Source organism: Microtus pennsylvanicus, chromosome 20 (assembly GCF_037038515.1).
Source record: "Microtus pennsylvanicus isolate mMicPen1 chromosome 20, mMicPen1.hap1, whole genome shotgun sequence".
Taxonomy (NCBI): Eukaryota; Metazoa; Chordata; class Mammalia; order Rodentia; family Cricetidae; genus Microtus; species Microtus pennsylvanicus.
The window spans coordinates 8091813-8114396 of record NC_134598.1 but is presented as its reverse complement, the minus strand read 5'-3'; the positions used below and the strand labels follow the sequence as shown (position 1 = coordinate 8114396).

The following is a 22584-nucleotide window of genomic DNA, read 5'->3' as shown; positions in this document are numbered from 1 at the left end:
TTATGTTGAAACCACCTCATTGGCATACAGGTTGACTGTTTAGTGTTTGCAATACGTCACAGACAGCTTCATGAACCACCACTTTCTTGTGGTTTTTTTTGCTTGTTTGTTTTCACTGTGCCTCAGGAGCAAAAAGGTTGTGATAAGACCACAAGAGTGGTCCTGGAGAGGCCTGCCAGGGAGGGAAAACAATTTGTATCCAGCCTAGGAATTTAAAGGGATATTTATTTTAAGAATAAATATGTACATTAGCATATACTGTACAGGGCCAATGAAATGGCTTTGCAGGTAAAGGCCTCAGCAGAAAGGAAGGTCGTGAGCAGACAGTGTGCCGAGCCTGGGAGTTTTAAGTCTGAGAGTACTGTGGGGAAGGTACGAGAAATGGCTGAAATGGTAACCATGGGGTCACCTAGTTATGCTGTAAAGTGAGTCATTTGATCCACTCAGATTGACTTGAGAAAGCTATTTCTGGTAATAGTGAAGACAATGGACTGACTAAAATAGGTAATGAGACCTGTTCAGTCACTCCTGTAAATGACAGGTAAGAGCCTGAACTCCAGGTACCACCGTGGGATCCCAGGAGAGCCATGGAAGACCTTGAGAAAACTCAGGTGCCAAATCAACAGGAATTGGAGATGATTAAACGAGTGGGAACCTGAGCTGGGACCATTCTGGACAGGTGGGAACACAGGTACAAACAGCTTCAGCCACCACGGTGCTCCAAGTTTGCGTGACACACGCAGGTTGTTCGGTGAGAAAGCAAACGTTTTAGATACAAAATCAGAGCTGGCCACAGAGGCTTACTGGACAAGAAAGAGTAGCATGTGACCATGCTGTTTACGTAATGGAGAAACTCTTTCTGTCCATTGATTAATCTGGGAAAAATAACTGTGTACATAACGCTGGGCAAATGAGGGAGCTGCCGAATTTCAACTCTGATCTGGAGATAGGCCAAAAAGGCCATATGGAGAAAAAAGGGACCAAACCAAACACTGATGGACCTAGGGATGTGGCCCCCTGGGAAAGCTTTCACCTAGCTCAGTTCAGCATCTCAAAAACAACTACACCTAACCAAATAAGCACATAAATAAAAAACAAACAAATATATCAAACAAACATAAAAACCACTCTGCAAAAACAATAAAAAGTAAATAAATCAACTTTGTGATAATAAACCACGATAATAACCTCACAGTGACATTAGGTGTTGTCTTCAAACTGGACCTAAGACACTGAGATAAATCAAACAGTCACAGGCACAATAAAGTGGCATGAAAAGAAAGTAGTCGTAGACAAAAATCTAAGCGTTAACTTTTAACAGCTGTGAATAACTTCCATTCTTAAGAACGTTTGACAATGTAAATGTACTAAAAAGCTGCATGAGTATCGGTTAAACTTTCTGTTCATTCATCACGGATAGCTAATACGTGATATGTAATTTAAACTCAAGTATTCAGGAAAGAAAGAGAACCTGAAATTTTACAGTAAGGATAGATTTGATCAATTACCAAAAATTATCAAAATAAACTATTAAAAAATAAAATAAATTTTGTCAAAAGACACTCTATCCAATATCAAATTTCTTAAAAGATAAAAGAGAGAAGTGACTCCATTTATTGGGCTAATTCTGAAAATGTAAGCGTACAGACCCTCTGGCGAGTCTATTATAAGACTGGACCAACCGCTTTTAGGTCACATTTGAAATCTCTCAGAGCCCATTACCATACTCTTGTGTCACACAGGTTAATAAATGCCTTAAGAAAGAGTTCTGGTAAATAGTCATTTCTGGAGCAACTCATGAAGGAATGGTACTTTGTAGAAGACTGATTTTGTTTCGGAGAGACAGGGTACTGTTATTCAATGTGTAAACAGAATACTGCCTTTAAAAATGCAAGCTCCAAACGATCCTAATGGACAAGATCCCGAGATCAGGGAAGACAGACAGAACATTCTACAGCGATATTCAGGTCTCAGTCTTTGGAAACATCGCAGCACCGAACATCTGTTGTCGCGCTGGCTTCAAGTTATTTCTCCCACATTCCTGAGACGGTACAGAGTATTCCAAAGGTTCTGACTAGCCTTGCTCTGAGAAATAATTTGTGCTTTTCTTCTGCAGGGAGACAACGAAATCGATACACGTAATTGTGGATGCTTATTAAGCTAAGGGCTACTCCAAGACCTTCAAGAGGTCAAGATTACACAGAATAAATATCTTTAGTGTCAACAGTGGGATGAAGAAAGATAAAGTTCTACAACCATCTATTAAGATATGTTTGTACGAGGTGTGACCTTCTACTGGAAAACAAGAAAGCTCTGCTGAAAGCTGAAGAATTCTACTTAGAAACAAACCACATCTTAGGTTGGAGGTAAAGCTCAGTGAATAAAGCACTTAATTGAGGCCCTGGGTTCGATCTCCAACATCACAAAAATAAAATGAACAGACCAAGGGATCTCACATTTGTCCTTGTCTTTATGTTATCTTAGAATTTAATGTCTACATATTTGTTCATTCACTATGAAGTATCAATATGGTGTATGCTCTTTTCTTGCTGATGTCCGAGGAACTGAGTTTCTCTTTTCTAGACAGATAAGATTTATATTTGATCCACAAGTTTGGCCAAAGCACAGTGAAATTATGCTGAGAAAGCCAGTTTTTCTTCCAGTTTAGAAAGATTTCTTCTTATTCTATGTGAGAGTTTGTCTACAAGCATGTCTGGGCACCATGCGTATATCTGGTGCTTGTAGCATCACAAGGCATCTGACTTGTCCCCTGGCACTAAGTTACAGACAGTGTGAACCACCCTGAGAGTGCTGGGAACTGAACCCAGGCCCTCTGTGAAATCAGCAAGGGTTCTTCACTGCTGATCCATTTGCCCAACCCGGTAACCCAGTATTTCAGTTTAAGGTGTTGACTTAAACTTCTGTGCCAAAATTTGGAAAAAAAAAATAACTCCTTCAAAAGAAATTCATAATTAAGAAGTCCACATTTGGACTTCAGGTAACAATGTAGACAAATTCACAATAAGATTTTGAAAAATCTGACAGTTTAATAAAGTCATAGTAAGGGAAATCACTTCTAGTTGCTGGCTGTCCATGGAGGCACGCACTTCTTGTCTTAGATTCTAAGGTTTAAGAAGAAAGCTTGCCGTGGTTTAGGCTTGGGACCCTGGCTCTCAAAAGAGAAGGACACAGAGCAGGGAAATCTTACCTCTACCACGTACGTCCTCACAGAAGATTCCGCTTTCTCAAGCCTTGTTAGTTTAGTATGGTTTAGTTTACTTTAAAAAACTGCAAATGGCAGAATCCCACACCTTCAATTGTCTATTTTTTAAATTTAGTAAGCACACTAACTCTCGTCATGGCAATTCATCATGGGCCAGAGTTTTTTCTTTAAATGGCACATAAATAAGAGTTTTCTAAGAACGAATGTTGAGTTTTACCATCAGAGCCCTCAAGTGTAGTAGGTTTATCTACTCTATTGCTTGGAGCCAGGGTACACAGTGTTGAAAATTCCCATGCATTCATACATGCATGAGCTTGACATGCAGCATCCTCCCTTAATACTGTTTAAAACAAACAGATGGGATGACAAAGTTAGTAAAATACGTTCATTAAAAAAAATGCCTCAAAATTCTTTAGAAGCACGGTGCACGGTTGAACCAGCCTGTAGTAATAAGAGCAGCGGGGCTGCGTTCCCAGCACCCTGGCCGCCTGCTCGGCTAGCTTATGCCCCGAAATAATTACACGGACACTGTATTCTTTTAATCACTGCTTGGCCCATTTCTATCTAGCCTCTTCTCGGCTAACTCTCACACCTGGACTAGCCCATTTCTAATATTCTATGTAGCACAGCTAGGTGCGCTTACCGGGAAGATTCTAGCCTAAGTCCAGCCTGGGTCAGAGCTTCATCGCGTGCATCTTCCCTGGAGCGGGGAGCATGGCGTCTCTCTGAGGTGTCTGCTCCCGAGAGGAGAGCTGTGGAGTCTGAGCTCACTTCCTCTTCCTCCCAGCATTCTGTTCTGTTTACTCCTCCCACCTATCTTCTAACCAATGAGGGCCAAGCAGTTTCTTTTTATTTAACCAATGACCTTCCTCCATCACCAGCCTCTGTGTGTACACCAACCATAACCAGTGAAGATTAGTAAGGCAGCAGAGACTGGGGTGGCAGCCCACAGCCACTGTGGATGGAAAACCACCTTCGCCACGGCTTTTTCCACAGCAGAGACATGCAATCCAGAGCCTTCTAGTTCTAACTCAAGCCATGGTGGACGGGAAACTCCTGTGGCAGACAGTAGGTACGGGCCACAAAGGCATTGGCTTCATTAAGGAAAGATGGATTATGGGGTCATTCGAGCTGCAGCTGGGACCAGTTGGCAGCATCAGATCTCCTGTTTGTGAGGCTAGGAACACCTTCTGATGATTGTCGGAGTGCACTTGGCTGTGAACCACGTGACGACAGTTTGTTAACCATCCAGGGGGTGGGGTGGGCTGAATGGGGCCTTTGGCTGTACTTTTAATATGCTAAATATAACATCAATTCATTTGAGATGTGATAATACAAATGAAATAGGTCTAAAATGCATTGAAAACAATAAAATCTCTTATTGTATAAATGGGGCTTGGCACCAAACGACACATTTTATTAAACGCAATGTGCAAAATAGAATAAAGTGGCCTCTATTAAAAAAAAGGTGTAAGATGGGATTATTTAAAAGGCTTTAGTACTCATCCTCAATAAAAAGAAATCTGGCTTTATAAAAAATACATAAAATGGACTTATACCATTAATTTACATAGGATATTTTTCATATAAAACAAAGTTATAAAATACTTTTTAAAATGCATTTTTATATGAAAGTTATTCCCGGTATAAATTTTTATAACTTTTTGTAATTTTGGTTCCTCTGTATAAATAAAGCATTTTTTTTTCCTTTTTAAACTTTGTAAGTCCATTTAGAAACATTGGCTTCTGTCTCTTTTAAATAGGAGCCCAGATGAGGTAGCATGTGGAAGCTTTTCTTTGGTCCTTCCCGTCTATGTGCCCAAGTCACAAGGCTGGCAGCCTGGAGTCCTGTACGTATCTAACGTCTGTTGATCGGTACCCCTGTGATTATCCTCCCGGAACTCGGTCCTTTCTTTCGCATCTTCCTCTGACTCAGAGTCCAACTCTGCAGAGGAAAGCTCTGTCATGTGAAAGGGCCTCGGCTGACAGTCTGGTGGCTTCCCAAAGCTCGAAAAGGCGTCCAGGTGAGGTCTCCTCAGAGGCTTTCCAAAGGTACCTACAAGAAAAGAAAATCCCATGAACACATGGTCCTTTTTCTAGTACGTAAAGGAACGCCAAAAGGAGCCAGCATGTTTCCATTAACACGACTAAGCTTTTCCCAGCCTCCTATGCGGGAGTCGGTGTGCGCTGTGAACACACTGTCTATAGGATGCAGCAAAGAACACCTGCACACCCGTCTCTTTAAAGCCACCAAACAAACATGCCCATTTTTGTTTTATCACGACCCTCAGCAACACTAACCACTGAACATTGAACTTCCTGAAGCCTGTCAATTGAAAAATGCCCCGGAGCCCTTGCCTGAGGATGTCTGAGCTCATGATTCTCCATGAAGGGTGACTGCATAATACGCAGCCAGTGTATTTTGACAGATTCTTGTCTTGCCCTTTCTTCAACTGTAGCAAAAAACCATCCGATTAACTAAAATGCCTACCCTAGTTCTACAGAATACACTTTCATTTTTTTTTCCTTCAGGAAAGTATAGGAATACTGGAACAATGGATAAAATTTCTTAAACACTTAAGTAAAATGGCTTGGAACTTTTCCTTTAAAAACAAACCAAGAACACGAAAACACACCACGGCAGGTTGGGGCTTGTTTCTCTGACTGCTTCACTCAGTAAAAACGGCAGCATTCACTCTCTGTCTCACAATCTACCCGTGGGGTTCACTGTTGTCTACCTGTACGCGTTTGCCCTGTAAGCATTGCAGGCCTCTGCTGACGATCATCTCAACTGTCTGAAGCTTGGCTAGGTAGGATGCTGCCTTCCCAGCTTCCACTCTGAGTTCAGTTAGAAGCCACTAGACGTACGAAACCACAGCCATGCAGAGAATACAGCTCCACCCCTCAGGCTGCCGGGACCCAAAACCACTTTTTCCACATGGCTGACAAATTCAGCTCCTAAGTCATTCCCCAAACCCTTGTCTCCTCCATGCCACACACAGCATAACCCAGAAAGCTCCTGGGGCTTAGGTACAGATTAAATACATAACCACACACAATTCCCAGCCCTGACTGCAGTTTAGAAAGACCTGCAACTCGGAGGGCATCACAATCACAACAGGAATGAAACCATTGCCCAAAGCAAGATGGGGCTTGAATCAGAGAAGTAAGGTAATCCCCAGCTTGATAAACTTACCCATGAAAGAATTACTTGAAGTAACTGATCCTGGTTCCTGACTTGTACTAAAATCCAGAGAGGACTTGTTTAAACACAGAGGCTGAAGTGTGGGTCCCTCGTTCTGAGTGTACATGAAGGTCACGGGCTTTCGTGAGTGTGGCCACGGGATGCTACTGGGGTTCCGTTCACAGGGCTCCTCTGAGGGATGAGCGCATGGGAAGCAGTCCTTCTTCATGTAGCTGGTCTCATAGTGGTCCATTAGAGCTACCCTCGGGTCAGAACTGCATCCTTTTCAAGGTGGTTCCACAACAGAAGGAGATACAGTTAGCACGTCAGGAAGGATACAGAGGAAGCAAGATGAGAATGCCTCACTGAGAAAAGGTACCAACCCATGTGGCTAAACATAGATACGAATTATGGGTTAATTTAAGTTGTAAGAGCTAGTTAGTAATAAGCCTGAGCAACAGGCCAAAACAGTTTATAATTAATATACACCTCTGTGTGTTTATTTGGGACTGAACGGCTGCGGGACTGGGTGGGACAGAAACTTCCATCTACAGATGTCTTTTCAGGAAACAGAACTGTATTCAGTCAAGAAAACCATACCTGGAAGATAAACTTCAAACGGATCTTGGCCGTATACATTCCCCTTCAAGTATACAGGGCCTGCGGAGCCCACAAAAGGGCAAAGAAATGGGTCAGGGGCAGCGTCCACCTCAGCTTCACTGCTGTTGTCAATATGGCATGTCCCTTTAAGAAACAAACCTCAGTCACTGAACTGGTATTAGATGTCATTCAACATTTGCTCTGGTTCTGCATTTTCCATATTTACAGAAGAAAATTTGGCTAGGATGTAGTAAGAAAGTGAAAGTACACACATACACAGGAAATTTTTTCCAGTTTCTTGAGGCCCATGAAACTGAAATTGTAATGGTCCATTAAAAGCTATTCTTGGATCTGGACTATAAATGTTTTAAATTGGGATCCACCAATCAGGGCAGCTATAGTTAAGTCCTGATAAGCACTGAGCTAAGTGTGCCAACCTTATTGCTAGCCCCGTTTAGATTCTAATGGAAGCGGACCGATGCGTACAGCCATGGTTTGAAGGCTCAGCACTAGGGCCTTCTGTGAAATGTTCCAGATGACCAGACTCAATGACTAGTAGCCGTAGTATCCTACCTCAAAGCTGAGTCAAAGAACCAAGCCAAACCAAAACATCTCCCGGTAGCTCAATTAAACATATGGAACAATAAAACAGTTAGCAGTGGACACAGCAGCGGGAGGATTACGGAGACAGTCTCAGAGTTGTCACGCATGATAAACAGTTAGCAGTGGACACAGCAGTCCACTGGGAAGTACTCGCCTCACTGGTGACTAAACTCTGAAGCTGAAAACAAGCATGCTTCCTTCCCAGTTATGCAGTCCGGTAGAGAGCAACTATAAATACTCAATAAAGGTGCACACTAAAAGAGAAAATGCTGAGAAAAGCCCCAGAAGCTTTTCACAGGTAGAGTCGTTGGCATGTGCCCAGCACCGTGTATGTATTTCCCAGTCTTCCTGTAAACCACCTATCTGGGAAGTGCTCTGATCACCTGTGTACACTGGGAATGTGTCTGGGCTGAGATGCTCCTGCACCACGCTTTCTCCATCTTTAGTATCAGACATATAAGGCACCCACAGCAGCGACATCAGCTTCCCCGCCTGGTCGTGTTTAAGACACCTGGCCTCTGTCACCATGCAAGAAACTCCAACACGGGACACTCAGTGCCAAAGAGCATTCACAGTGCTAAGGGAAGGGGACATCCTCGGATAAATTAAATTCGACCTAATTTGCCTATTTTCTCTTACCATGAAAAAGTGTTTTTCAAGAATTTAACAAAAGGATAAAAAAAATGTGTGTGTGTGTGTGTGTGTGTGTGTACCAGTGTGTGCACACATGAGCTTGCACACTCGCACATAAAACAGCAGATGCCCTGGAGCTGAAATTATGGTAGTTATGAGCCACTGAGAAGCAGAGCCAAGCTCTCCAGAGGATCACTTGTGCCATCTCTCCAGGCTCCAGACACTGGAATTTTGTGGGGACTTCCATGAATCTGTAGAGCGCTTCAGATAGCAATTTTCCTTCAATCTTAATCCTTCCAATCCATGAGCGTGGGAGAGCTGTTAGTTTTCTACTACTTTCTTCAGTTTCTTTGTTCTGTGTTTGGAAGTTTTACTTGTGTTTGTCTTTCTCCCCGAGCAGCTATAAAAGGGCACTATTCCTACGCAGAGGGGTCAATTCTCTTTCTCTGAGGTTGATTCTCTCTTTCTCATGAGCGCCTTCCCACAGTATCTAGTCTTTAAGAAAACCTTAATATCCATTCTGGAAAAACAGTAAGCGAAGGTGGGGATGTGGGGAAAGGGTGGGAAGAGAAAGGGAAGAGGGGGAGGGAAGGGGAGAAGGAAGAGGATGGGGTGGGGGAGAGAACTGTAGTTTTGCTAGCAATCTTGGGCTAGGCCCTCATCACCGTCACCAATTTCTTCTGAAAAATTACTGTTACATCCGGGACATTCCCCCATGACTTTAAAACAAGAGTCCCTGGACATCTTAGACTTACCAGCACTGTCATGTTGCGGTAAGAAAAACCCGCCCGAAGAAGTAAGGAACTGGTGGTGACTTCCGCTTTCCGAGGAGATGTATCCATCCTGTCTGTCAGCTAACGTTCCCTGAGAGGACAGATAACTAGGGATATCGGCCGGCAAGTTGGTCTCATCTGTAATCAAACAACAGCATCCATCAGGAGCCTTGCCCCGGAGCTGCCCGCACTGGTCTGGTTTCTGTAACACCAGTTAAGGGACGATCTATTCTGGAAAAACCAGGAACGGCCCATGGCTGCTTTGCAGCTCTGGGCCCGAGTTAATTTTCACTTTATTGCCCACGAAATACACCCCTGCCCAAATTTCAAAACCATATGTTCAAAAGGTAATGAGTCAAAACCATAAATGGAGCCCTTGGACCGCTCTCATCTCATCAGTAGCAGAAGGTGCAGGCAACCCTCACAAAAATCCTGGGGGGCTGTGCGCATGCGTACACAGAACAGGAAGCGCTGCCACTAGAGGGAGAGCCAACTACCTCGCTGCGGCTCCTGCCTCCTTGCTTGCGTCCATCCTGAAGAGGAGGGATTTCACTGTGCTTTGGGTTTTATCTCTCCGCCATCAGGATATCCTGATGAGGTTTTAGTAAAAAGGATTAATCTCTGCGCATCGGCGTTATTTCAGGCTGGGGTGTCATTTTTAGCTACCCGCATTCCTGCAGCTCGCAGCAGATGAGTCACCCTGTGAGACACCTCCTAGAAGGGCCTGCCTACGAAACCACAAATCCACATGACTCCCACAGCCCCGGCCAGGCTGCTGCTTACACACCTGTGTTAGTAATGCTGCAGTCTTCGTTCCTCCGCCTCGTGTGGTAGATGATGACCACCCACACGAGGGACGTGCCCACCACACAGCAAACCACGGCTATGATCACGACGCCCACGGTGGCCCAGCCGTCATCGTCTAAGGACGGGGCAGTCATGTGCGGGGAGTCGCAGGTGGGACTGGGAATCACGCTGAGGCGCATGTTGCCTCTCTCGGTGCCTAGGGTGTTGGACATTTCACATGTGTACTTCCCGGCGTCGCTGACGTCCGAGTCCACGATAATCAGCAGCTGATTGCCTGCTGCGAAAAAGTGCCTCTCGGTCACCACCAACGGGCTGTCATCTTTCGTCCAGTTCAGCCTGGGGGGTGGACTCCCACCCGCGATACACTGCAGGACGGCCGTTTCTCCCTTGGTGACAGTTCTGTCTAACAGAGGCCGCAGAAATGATGGAGTCTCTGAAAACACAAGGTTTGAGATTTCCTAGATGAAAACCGGGTTCCATTTAAGAGCTCACAGGGGAATTTATTCAAATCTTATACCCCTACAGCTCGTTGAACAGGTGTATTAAAGAGCCCCCAGTCAAAGCAACCTTGGATCTTATCACCCATCCCATCAGGGAAATCTATGAGTTTTTACCTCACCCTCCCTCATAATGTTCCAAGGCTAGTAATTACTGGAAGATAAAATATTATTTAATCTAGAAAATTGGTAAAAAAAATATTAATTTCATGCACAAGGCTGTTGATACGTTGACAAAGGCAAACACTCTTTAGAGATTTCCTTTGATTACTTGTAACTGTGTTTTTGACATGTATATGTCTGTGTGTGGAAAGGTCTGTGCTCCTGTGGAGGCCAGAGGAGGCAGGTTCCCTGGGGCTGGAGATAAAGGCAGGTGCAAACTGACATTGTGGGTGCTGGGAACCAAAGGCAGGTCATCTGAAGCGGGACATACTCTTAACCATCCCCATGTTTATTTCTTTAAAATGAAGTTTCTCATGCCAGAGACATTGAAAGGCCTTCCTCTGTTCTCTGACATCTTGGTAGGTTACTGTAGCTCTCCTAGAAACCCGGACACCCTAGAGATCCGAATCTGAGAAACACCTGTTTAAGTAGGTGGTAAGAATTGGGACTTCCACAGAGGCATGGGAGGCGAAGGAAGGGGATGGGTCTTCCCTGTCTATCTAGAGACACTTTCCTTCATACTTTTTACAACGCTGAGCTGTCCAATGGTTGTGAACAATGTCTGCCTATGAAGGTACGACTGGAGGCCGTACTTGGAGTGAAGGGGGCAGAGTCATCTCCCCGGTCACAGGCCTGAATATGTAAAATGTCTGCTGCCTTCAAAGCTACCCAAAGGCAGGCAGCTCTTTTAAAGACAGAACGCTCTGTGTCTTCATCTGCCTCGTCCCCCAGCTGCTTCTAACAAGAAGGGTCTCTGGGTGAGTCGGGGCATTCGAGAGGGGCTCAGAGTCTTAGGCAAGCACCTGTCTTACCTAGCACCGTCAGGGTGGCGTTTGCAGAAACGCTGCCAGCACTGTTCTGAGCTGTGCAGCTGTACACCCCAATGTCCTCGATCTTCACGTCCACTATGAAGAAGACTTCGTCCTCAGGCATCACGTGCATTCGCCTCTCCCGGGCAGCGGGGAAGTCTGTGCCTCCATCCTTCTGCCAGGCTATCTGTGGGGCCGGGTGGCCCACGGCTGCACACTCCAGGCGGGCCATGGCCCCGGCGCGGATGGTGAGGTCCATGGGGGTCTTGGTGAAGGAAGGCAACACTGAAACCACAAGAGCCACGCAGTCGACGTCAGAGTTCCAAGGGTACTCAAGGAGATGCGGGACTTAGGTAAGGCAGGGTTAGTACTCTAAGACAGAGAAGCTAAACTGGAACTGGAGAAACGGAATAGCTTGCTCCGGGCTACACAGGCTCAGGTGGGACGGAGTAAGAATGACCCTCGGGTCACAGGATCTTTGGACGGGAGATCCTCCCGGCAGGCACTCTCTGGCCACATTTTAGCTTTCTCAAAAATTAAGTGTGAGATCTTGGGCAAATCAGTCAATCTCTCCGCACTGTGACTTGACCTATTCTTCCCCAGTCCTGCAGGACCTAACATTTGGTGACTGCGTCCTGTTCTACACTTTCAGTTCTCCTGTGTGCCAGACCTTAGCAAGGGCCTGCTCAATGAACTCGTCTGTCAGGCAGACATTAACAGTTAAAGCAATAAAGTGGAGAGCATCCAAAATACAATCTTAGAGCTGCAGAACTGTCTGCCTGCCGCGCAAAGGATGCTACAGCACTGCTGCTTACTCACGGTGGCCACTGTGGATGCATTTACAGAGCGCTACCCAAACTCCAAGGCACGCTTGCCAAGCCACCGACACACACATTGTCTTATTTATGGGTCACGGCATTTCTAAGAAGTGGCACTTGGCATCTCTTTTTATTTTTTATTTTTATGTGCATTAGTGTTTTGCCTGCATGTGTGTGTGTGTCTGTGTGAGGGTGTCAGAACCCCTAGAACAGAGTTACAGTCGTGAGCCGCCACGTGGGTGCTGGGAATTGAACCCTGGTCCTTTGGAAGAGCAAACAGTGCTCATAAACACTGAGCCATCCATCTCTCCAGACCCCATCTCTAGTTGGAAGATACAGGTACAAAGGTAAGACACTTGGTGAGAGTCGTAACTATGTATCAGGAGTGACAGAATTCACACCCAGAGCTTTTAAAGACAGCATGCTGTGTGGTCCCATACATCACCGTGCCCCAGAGAGAGCAAAAGTATCTGGTTCATTTTAATTCTGGTTCATCCTGCCATATCCAAAGAGGCAAATCTAATAAATCATTACTTTAGATACAAATAATAAAGAATAGCAATTTTCTGTAGCTAGGTGGGAAACTATAAGAAAAAAGCAGGGGTTGGTGGGGGAGCAGACAGATACTGTAGCTATTATTAAAGGGTATCTTTTAACACTAGAGGGAAGTGGATCACGCACTGTTTACGGTGAGCTTGGCTTTGACGGAGTATGATGACCCGAAGTGGTTGGAGATGATGCACTGGTACTTCCCCTCGCTGGCGAAGACCACACTGTGCAGCCTTAGGATGGTGGTGTACTCCATCACCTCGCCTCCCTGGGCCCGGAGGTGTGCATAGTTCTCCATTTCAGCATCCTGCAGCAGTTCGTTGTCTTTTTTCCAAGCGAAAGTCATCGGGGAGTCACTGCTGCTGGCAGCTGAACAGGTAAAACTCACGTTGGAGCCTTTTATTGCTGACTGTGTTTCTGGTTGCACCGTGATCTGGGGTTTGGGGAAATCATCTGTTTAAAATGGAGAAGGAGGAAACAAAATGATGTAAGGGGCCTCAGAGTCCACCACCTCTCGAATGCCAACGAGAGGAAACAACGCAGAGGGCAGCTCAGGGGTGACCCCAAGCCTGTGTTTTACAGATGCATCGGCGGTCCCAGGAATGAGCGACAACCTGGGAAAAGGCTCAGAGGCAACCTGCCCAGGTTCAATGGAGTAGAAGGCGCCGTCATTTTCTAACAGAGAGAAGTGGTACCTTGAAACGATCGTAGACATTTATGCCACATGTCTGGTATTTTGTATACGCATAAGAAGAGAGGTTAAGAAGGCACAAGGGAAATCAGACCATATTTAAAACCGAGGGATGCAGGGGTAAGGCTGGCCGACAGCAATTAAGTGATTGTTTTAAAAGAGCCCACAGAGGGGACTTGCGATGTTCCCAGCACAAGGAAATGATTTAAGTTTGAGGTGATGGATCTACTGGGTGGCAGCCAATCTGCTCACAGGACATCTTTGTGCACCAAACGGCCACAGCGCACTTGTACACAAGGATAACTACCATAACCACCATATTAGTTACCACTCAATGAAAGAATATTTTTAAGGAAGAAAGAAAAGCAGTTTTAAAACTTCGAGGCTCATAGATGATCTTTGAACGTTATTCTCAGCATCTACAATCTTTTGCTCAGGCCCTCCATCCAAAAGAGCAACCAAACCATAAGCAAGCCAACATCTGCGAATCATCAAGATGGTAACAAGCAGCTGGACAGACCCGGCTGCTCTTGCAGAGGACCTGGGGTTTGTTCCCAGTACCACAGTGCTCAGCCCATAACTGCCTGTACCTACGACTCTGATCCCTCGTCTGGCCTTCTGGGCACCTGCGTACGCCCGATGCACAGACAGACAAATCGGCCGACAAACCGGCAGACACATATGTAAGTAAACTAAGAAAAGACAATAATGAACAAAAAGCAAACAAACCCAAAAAGCCCAAAATAAATCAAGCAATCGAAAAAGCATGTGCGAGTTAGCGCACTGGCTGGGGCCTGAAGTGGGGCAAGCCCATCAATCACGCTGCCGCGCGCGCAGCCTGTCGGGTTACATTATAATTAGAGCCGGGCAACTCCCCATTCTAAGCAGTTATTTTTAGTTCTCTGTTACTTTTTGGAAGAGTTACCTTTTTTGAACTTCATTTTCTCAGAGATGGCCTAAATAAACCCTGCAGGAAGCTACCAGATCTTCTGGATAATGGCTGATCTGAAAACACAAGTTTGGGACCATGAACGGAAGCAGAGTGCTTCCCCGACTACGGCTTGGCTGCCTACTTCCAACCCTAGGCCTGTGAGTTGTTAAATAGGACAGTTGCTTCTGTGTGATTTTTTAAAAATTTCCATCCCATAAATCAATGTTCGGCTTCACAATGGGGAAGGAAAAGAAAGAGAAGAGCACGGCAGACGATGTATATGGGTTTGTCTCACAGTACTGGGGTTCGTACATCCGGGCCAGGGAACTGCAAGATAGAGTATGGAGAAAGAGTACGAGGCCCTTGTGGATGATCGCCAAAAGCTTATTTGGTTGCAAAGCCTACATCAGAAGTTTTATTTTTAAAAATTGCTGGCAGCATTACATTCTGCAACCTTCTATCAGGCAAAGCAGTATATAATCAAATTTTAAATGATGCCAGGGTAAAATGTGGATTTATAGTTTCTTCTCACACATGCTTAAATTCAAGCAAATTTTGATTTTGTGTTTTATACACACATTTATTTTTGTAAAGGTTTCCAAGGCAGCTAAGAGTAAAGAACAGTCTGGTATCTGTGACAGAAAACTGTATCAGAGATGGAAACTTTTTTATTTTATTTTATTTTAACCACAGTCTGTTCCTAACTAGCCACAGGAATTCTGGGTAAGACGACTTCAAATACTGAGATTTTTGGTTGCTAAGACAATGGATCTTAAAATGATTTACAATGAATTCAGACTTGCCCTTCCTCCTCACGCTTTACCTGACAACAGTTAATGTCTCAGCAGTCGTAATTCCTTGGCTACTGAATTTTCTTTCCTCCAAGCCTCTCAACAAACCCCAGCAAACTGCACAAAGGTGCCACAAGTGCCGCCATCTTGGATGCGAGAGGAGCTTAGTGCTGGCCTCGCCCCTTCCTGAGAGCGGTAGGCAGTTATGGCTGCTGAGGAAGGGGGGAGTCGTATAGCTATGGTGCATTGCCTGTTCATGAGTAAATAATGTACCCAACCATGCGCATATAGACCACGCTTATTAAACACAGTGGGTCACCAAAAAGGGGGTTTGGTGGGAGAGGACAAAGAGCTGGCAAAGGGCAATGGTGAGGAGGTATTTACATATATATATGTATGTAAATATGTACATAAGTATGTAAATATATGTATGTATATATGTATGCAAACGCCAGCTAAGGCGCTTTCAGATTCCTTGGATTGGTAGCTCAGAGCTACAAATCCACCTACTTAGGAAGCTAGACTGTGGAGTGAGTTCCAGGCCACCCTAAACAGCTTAGTGAGTCCCTATCTCAAAAATTATAAACAAACAGAACGGCGAGGAGAGGGGACCTGGAGCTACCGTCTGTTGGAGGAGCTCCTGCCCAGGACACAAGGCCCAGGTATGATCTCCATGAACACAGAGAAGAATACAGCTCCCAGACTCAGGGACCATCTTTGAAAGCTAATACGAGAAACTACAATTTCCTCCCAGGCCTCTAAAAAAACGACAACAGCAAAATCAAGAGAGCAAGTGTCACTGTAGCATCACCCCAGACAGCTGTTGATACGCCATTTACAGAACCAGAGCCAAAAGCCAGGCAGACGCCTCCACAGCTGGGCGGAGAGGAAGGGTGGGGGAAGCAGAGCAGAAGAGGAGCACGGGGCCAACTCTCAGCTCATTCAAGCTCTGATTTCATCCTTGCCACCAAATCATGCTGATGCTAAACCAAATAGGAGGACGCGCCGGCAAACTCCACCAGTGTCTGGAAAACGCTAACAGGCAGCAAACTCTAGACCCACTTGGCCTACCTCGGAAAATTCCTATGAAGAGCACACACATCTCATCAAACGCATTGTTTGGACAAACGAGCGGGAAGAGGGAATTAATAAAAAAAATCAAGGGCGACACTTTTACTCACCACACACAAAGCCATCTGGGCTGACGGTAAAAATGCTTCTCCCCTTCAGCAGCTGAGGGTGGGCACAACTGGCATTTATGAAGCTCTGAAAGTTATTCTCCACCACCCACGGTGGGAGCCATTTTAGCTGGCAATCACACAGAAGGCTGGATGTATTTAAATGCCTGAGGAGAGGAATTACATTCAATTTGTTTGGTATGAAATGCAGATTTCTCCAAGTAAGTCAAACTTAAATAAATACTAACCAAGTGAGGAATTTGGAAACCGAATGCATGAGGTTGTAAATATCCTATAGTCTACCTTAAAATGCAAGAAATGAACTAGCAGAACCTGTTTTCTCTTGTTCCTATTGTCCTATTGAGGCAGAAGTGCTGATATGTCAAAATTCCTGACTAATACAAAATGAGAACTCTATTTAGGAAGCATACTATATATGGTGCCACAGATTTAAGCTGCAAATTCAAAACAGAGAGAGAAAGAAATTCCAATTGCAAGCAAGGGAACAAACAGCCCACTTCCCTTGTTTCTTAGTATAAACATTAATAATGTCAAGAATGCGCTAGTTGCTCTTTTTCGATGACATATCACATGACAGCTCCCCTTCGGAGCGTGACTTGAAACTGGAGAAGGAGAAAGGAAAACTTACAGTTGCTGAAGCTTCTTCATTTGGGAAAATGCGTTGCTTTGCAGAGACATGATGGCGTTGTCACTCAGGTCCCTGGAAAACAGCCAAATCCAACACAGCAGGGTGAATTACAGCAGGGCATGTCCGTCTGGAATGGCCACACCCCACTGCCCACCCACTCGACGGGCAAACACTCCGCGTTCGTTGGCATGTGCCAATGGGACCACGGCAGTGGAGTCTCTCAGAAAGCTTTGGCCAAGGAACCCACCCAGAGATGGGTTCAGTCATGGGGAAGAGGGGGTCATTCCTGATGCCAATAGCAGAGTGTTGACTTCTCCAGGGCGCTGGCTGATCTCATTATTCAAATTTGCTATTAATCAAGTGCACAACCTAATGCTCCATGATTACGCGTTTTAAAAACATCTGTTGTAGGCCACTTTCTGTGATGTGTGTTTGGCTCTACATTAATGCAGGCATTCCTAAAGCAACCCAGAGAAAGATGGCTCTCCTACATAGCTTGGCATGAAGGGGGATGGCTGAGCCCATTATTTTCTACTCCAGCCTAATTCTGTCACTATAGCTCTCTACTGCAAAAGCAGCGATGTTCACAGGAGATGCACTTAATAAAGCAAATGAGGTTCCAGGCAGGACATCCACAAAATGAGAGGATGCTTGTGTTGACTTTATTTTTAGCTAGTACTTTAAAGCAGCAAGAGCTAAACTACCAGCCACAATGATTACTTGCTTAGTCTTTTTTTTTTCTTCACAGTCCACAGCATATAAGGGGGATTTTGAATGAGCAAGTAGACAGGAAAACAAAGAAGGAAGGTGCTAGACTTGGGCAGGGAAAGAGTCTGGGAGACTCAGCGAAGGTCAAAGAAAATTGAAGCAGAGGTTAATACTCTGCCGATCCACTAATTCCACTTTCCCAGAAACGGAACGGGCCAGTTGACAAACGCTTTGGCTAGTTTTCCTCTGAAAATAATCTGTTTCAGTAACAGCAGTCTTGGCTTGACATGGCAGTGCTCAGTTCTGCAGACTCATTCTGCACGGCTGTCGGGGGGAGCTGGCAATCCATATCTCTCTTAAAACAACCATGAGACAGCCAGCAGACTAACACCCAAACACACAGTCCTGGTGAGGTACAACCCAGATGTGCATCTAAATAATAATATTGTCCAAGTTAGCACATAGGAAAACTTATGGCTGCAAGCATTCCTCAATCAAGCAAACATTCTAAACTACACTGTGATCTGAAATGGAAATGTAAGGCTAACACTAACAGTTGGCTGGTTCTATTGTCATAATACTTAAGCAATACTCCCCAGAGCTAGCATCTTCTTTAGTAACTGAAAACCCTCCACCCTGAAATCTCATTTCATAAATGTGTGCCAAAGGTTCCCGAGATGGGGCATGGATTGAGTAGTCAAGGGCCAAAGGGATTTAGGGTCTTTCTGGAGCCAGAAAAAGCCGGATCTTGTGTTTTCCTAGCACTCCCCAACTGACGTGTGGAGAGCAAAAGATAGTAACAGAGAGGGCTAGATTGCACATTTTACAGCCAGCAGCAACAACAACAGCAAAGGTTCTCATGACACTGTCACCCGCTCTCAAAGCTCCAGCACATCCCTCTCAGGGACATCTTTTTGATCTTTAATATTCAAGTGATCTTAATTGTTAAACAAACACAACCCATGAATCTTCAGGAGTTTCATTTAACGATTTAAAAGCTACTGAACAGTATTTTTGCAAGTACTAAATGGAGCAACAGATACTTATACATTCAGTACCTGGCAAAAGGACCAGACTTTGATAAGTGCCCAATATATGTTAGATTGTTTTAAATTACAGCTGTCACTGCTTAAAGATGAATGAGCATGAAAGGAAGAGCGATGGTCTTAAGTGAAAAGAAAACCAACAGGTAAACGTATGATGATGAAGGAAGCAAGACTGACAGACGACAGGTAGGTGTGTAAATGTGTTTTACAGTGTAGGAGGATGCAGTCGGCACAGGCTATTCGCTTCACGTTTCAGGAGTCATAAACAGAGAGCACCTGGGACCACACCTAGGGGAACTCAGTCCCAGCTACTTACAGATGTTCCAGCGCGTCCAAACCAGTGAAAGCCTTCTTGGTGATCGATCGAATGCGGTTTCCCTGGAGCATTCTGGAGTGGGGGAAGAGGTACAATCACATTGTAGTAAATTTTGAAAATGCCACTTAAGGAACAGAACTCATAAAAAGGACTATTCTCATTTGCAAACAAAACTATTTTCGTCAATGAAAGAATGTAACTTGAAATACTGGATCCCTCATCTCATGTTCAGTAACATGATTTAACATGAGTTCAAAGCGTTCGACAGACACCTCCGTGTAGGAGCTTGAATAGAAACGCCCCCATGGGCTCCCATCTTTGAACACATGGTCCCCAGTTGGCAGCGCAGTTTGTGAAGGTCATAGAACTTTTAGGATATGATGGAAGAAGTCCATCACTGGGGGGCGGCCCTGGAGAGTTGATAGCACGCCCCCCCCCACCAGTTTACTCTGTGGCAGAGATGTGGTCTCCCAGCTTCCCACTGCTGCTGCTGCCATGCCTTCCCTACCAGCACGGACACCTAGCTGTCCAGAACCATAAGCCAGAGCAAACTCTTAAGATGCTTTTGGTCATGGCATTTTACCACAGCGACAGAAGAATAACCAACACCCTCCACAAACACAGGTGCCAAACAAATAAGGTCCTCTGGGGATCACACTGCTCCACAGTGTAGCTTGCTCCCCCCCTCTTCTCTATAGATACCCTCCATCACCAACAGAAAACAGAGAGCAGTCTACAAGACCATTTTGTGGCTGAATATGAAGTGTTTGCATCCTTTCTGGACCCTGATGCAGTGTGACTGATACAGACAGTGGACTGCTTCATATGAGAACTCATGACTACAGCACACTGTTGGGGGCTTCTAAACGTTGGCGTAAACACAGTCCCTTCAACACAGTGATCATTCCTAATGGGTAATGGTCAAAGTAAAATTCAAGCTCTTATCTAGATATCAACATGAGTTAGACCAATTCCAGGATTCAAATTTCTTCCTTTCATCCAAGGAAGAAAAGTTAATTAATATACAAACATCATGGGCAATAGCATGCACTTGTGGGGAAGGACCAAGGGTGTAACCAGATGACATATCTACCTCTGATGACTCTATGATGTCAGCTTATGGATCTGACTTCAATTATGACAATAATTTTAATTCATAGAGGGGGCTAATTAAGAGGCAAATTATACTCACAGCTGCCTCAGTTTGTCCAGCCCAGAGAAGGCTCCATTCATGTCTTCAATGGTCCATGAAATCTCATTATTCTTCAGGTCCCTAAGGAAACACAGTGTTCTCCTTAGATATACTTCTCAGAAGCCTCGGGTCACCACCCAGGTGGGATCATGGCCCAGGTGATGTGCCCAAAGTCCTGCTAATTGCCCTCCAGCTCTGCCCACTTCAGAGTAAGGAACTCAGTTCTCCAAGGCACCTCTCACATCCTGAATGCTGCATTCAACATTTGAAAAACTATCCCCAAACCAAGACAGCCATGCCAGCCCTGTTAAATCTATCAAGAGGGCTAAACCCTCAAGTCTTGAACAACTTGAAAAATACATTAATTTTGAAGCCAATCCCATCACACAGACATGTGCCAAACTGTGTGGTGCATCTTTCCACTCTGAGGGTCCAGACGGACCATGGTACAGGTTTTTGATGAGTGCAAAATCCAAAGCCCAGTGCACAACATTCAATTAACGCTGGAGAGATTTTTCAAATGTTCAAGCTAAATCAACACTTTTCTTTCTCTTAGGACAGAAATCAGGTTGTAGGTAACCAGAAGAGCCAATATTCACCTTCCTTCAAGGCCTTTCCTATAACCTATAACCTTTTAAATTTATGTATTTATTTTGGTCTGGGTTATTTTTAATCTATGATTTATAAAGAAAAAATTAGTGGACTTAAAAAATTGTTTCTGCCTTCAGCAGTTCTGAGCTTCCTAGTGATCCTGCAAAGGGAAGCTGCAATCACCAGGCAGTCTGATCAGCGTCCTTTTTAATCCCTTAAAGAAACACACATGAATGAAATGGATCTATTCTAATCAAACTGCTCTGGGACAGATTAAGACCCCACAGTCGAGGCTACACACATTTCCTCAGCAACAAAGGAGATCCGCTGGGAGAAAAGTGGGCACATTTAGGAACCAATTAGGTTCGTGGACCAAGAGCAAAATGTGTAACTTACAAAGTCTTTAAACTGGAAAGTCCCCGGAAGGCACAATCAGCAATGTAGCTGACTTTGTTGTTCCCAATGTGAAGGGTATTTAGGAGGCTTAGGCCAAGGAAACTGGAGTCGTCTAGCCTCGATAAGTGGTTGGAAGTTAGGTCCCTGCAAAGAACAAGAACAACAAACAGCGTTTCTCCTTCCGTTCAATACAATAATCTGCTTTCTAAAAGGTAAGTAAGAAATGTAACTATAACAGTCCTGTTTCAACACTCTGCCCAGGCGGTATCCAGGTAGACGTCACTTCTCATCTCAGCAATTAAAATTAAATAAACAGTTTATGAAACAATGACTGCTTTTGTCAAGGCGCCACAGAGCTGAACAGAAGCAGAGCTGGCTTCAACTTCGTCACAACCGAATGTAGTGACAACACAGGGCACCTAGGACCGTCGCCGTCGCCTGGGAAACTTGGTGATGACAATCCCAGAGATCCGTGGTAAGAACCCCTCCTCCAGAATGAGCTCTGCTCTCGAACCCAAGGAGAACAAAAGGGAACGTACAGCTCGCTGAGCTTCTGGCAGAACTCCCAGGCATCTGCGCTGATCCTGCTGATGGCATTCTGGCTCAGATGAAGCTCCCGCAGCGTCAGCAAGCCGTAGAGCCAGCCTTTGGTGATCTCCGTGAGGTTGTTATGGTCTAGCTGCCTACACGTACAATGAGAACCAGAGACAGGAGCCAGAGTTCATAATCTAGTCTGGACACGCATGGCTGGCTGCAGCCCATGACATATCCCTAACATGCCTAGATAGTTGGCTTCAAGATAGAAAGACATCAGCAAAGATTTATGCACTTCTGAATTCTCAGATCGTCTGAGGCACAGCTGAGTAACAAACCATAGCGGTGGTTGCATAGCATAAGAATTGAATGTGGGTTTTTTTTTTTTTTGGATAAGAGCTATCAAGGGTCTACTGAGCACCCCAAGGTCCAAGGTCGTTTCATCTGAGTGGGAACCGCGATCACCCCCACTTACAGGATTTCCATGTTGCTCAGCCCCCAGAAAGCTCCATCCATGAGCTTTGTGACTCCGTTTCTTTGCATCTTCAGAGACTTCAGTGCCCCCAGCCCTTGGAATGTGAGTCCGTCCACGTTCTTAATCTTGTTTCGGCTCAGCTCACTGCATTGGATGAGACAATGAAGCAGTTAGTTCATGTGACAAGAAAATTCCAGAGGTAGTAAAAAAAAATGTGTCACATATTACAATGTATTTTACCCAATCAGTGCTAAACTAACAGAATGTTTTTAAATTTCCCACACTTTTCATATTTTTTTCCAATTTATTACAGGGGGTGAATGTCCGTGTCAAATATATTTGATATATTTTTGGAATGATAAAGGAAGTACATCAGAGTTTCATTTCTAAACTGTTGTCTGCTAAGGGTAGCAGCAAATTAATTAATA

At 44.8% G+C, this 22584-nt stretch overlaps 1 protein-coding gene across 1 annotated transcript in view; it reads right to left on the bottom strand.

Annotated features, from left to right (window-relative positions):
- Positions 1 to 4578: 4578 nt before the first annotated feature.
- Positions 4579 to 22584, bottom strand: part of Lrig3 (leucine rich repeats and immunoglobulin like domains 3) — a 51438-nt gene continuing 33432 nt past the window's right edge. Inside the window, exons 6-19 of the mRNA XM_075954374.1 lie at positions 22157 to 22300; positions 21687 to 21830; positions 21148 to 21291; positions 20161 to 20241; positions 18969 to 19040; positions 16899 to 16970; positions 16253 to 16416; positions 12791 to 13111; positions 11295 to 11576; positions 9804 to 10256; positions 8999 to 9154; positions 7008 to 7151; positions 6420 to 6689; positions 4579 to 5279 (exon numbers count right to left, since the gene is read on the bottom strand). Coding sequence (XP_075810489.1) covers positions 5035 to 5279; positions 6420 to 6689; positions 7008 to 7151; positions 8999 to 9154; positions 9804 to 10256; positions 11295 to 11576; positions 12791 to 13111; positions 16253 to 16416; positions 16899 to 16970; positions 18969 to 19040; positions 20161 to 20241; positions 21148 to 21291; positions 21687 to 21830; positions 22157 to 22300 — 2692 coding nt within the window. The 3' untranslated portion in view covers positions 4579 to 5034. The remainder of the gene's footprint in view (positions 5280 to 6419; positions 6690 to 7007; positions 7152 to 8998; positions 9155 to 9803; positions 10257 to 11294; positions 11577 to 12790; positions 13112 to 16252; positions 16417 to 16898; positions 16971 to 18968; positions 19041 to 20160; positions 20242 to 21147; positions 21292 to 21686; positions 21831 to 22156; positions 22301 to 22584) is intronic.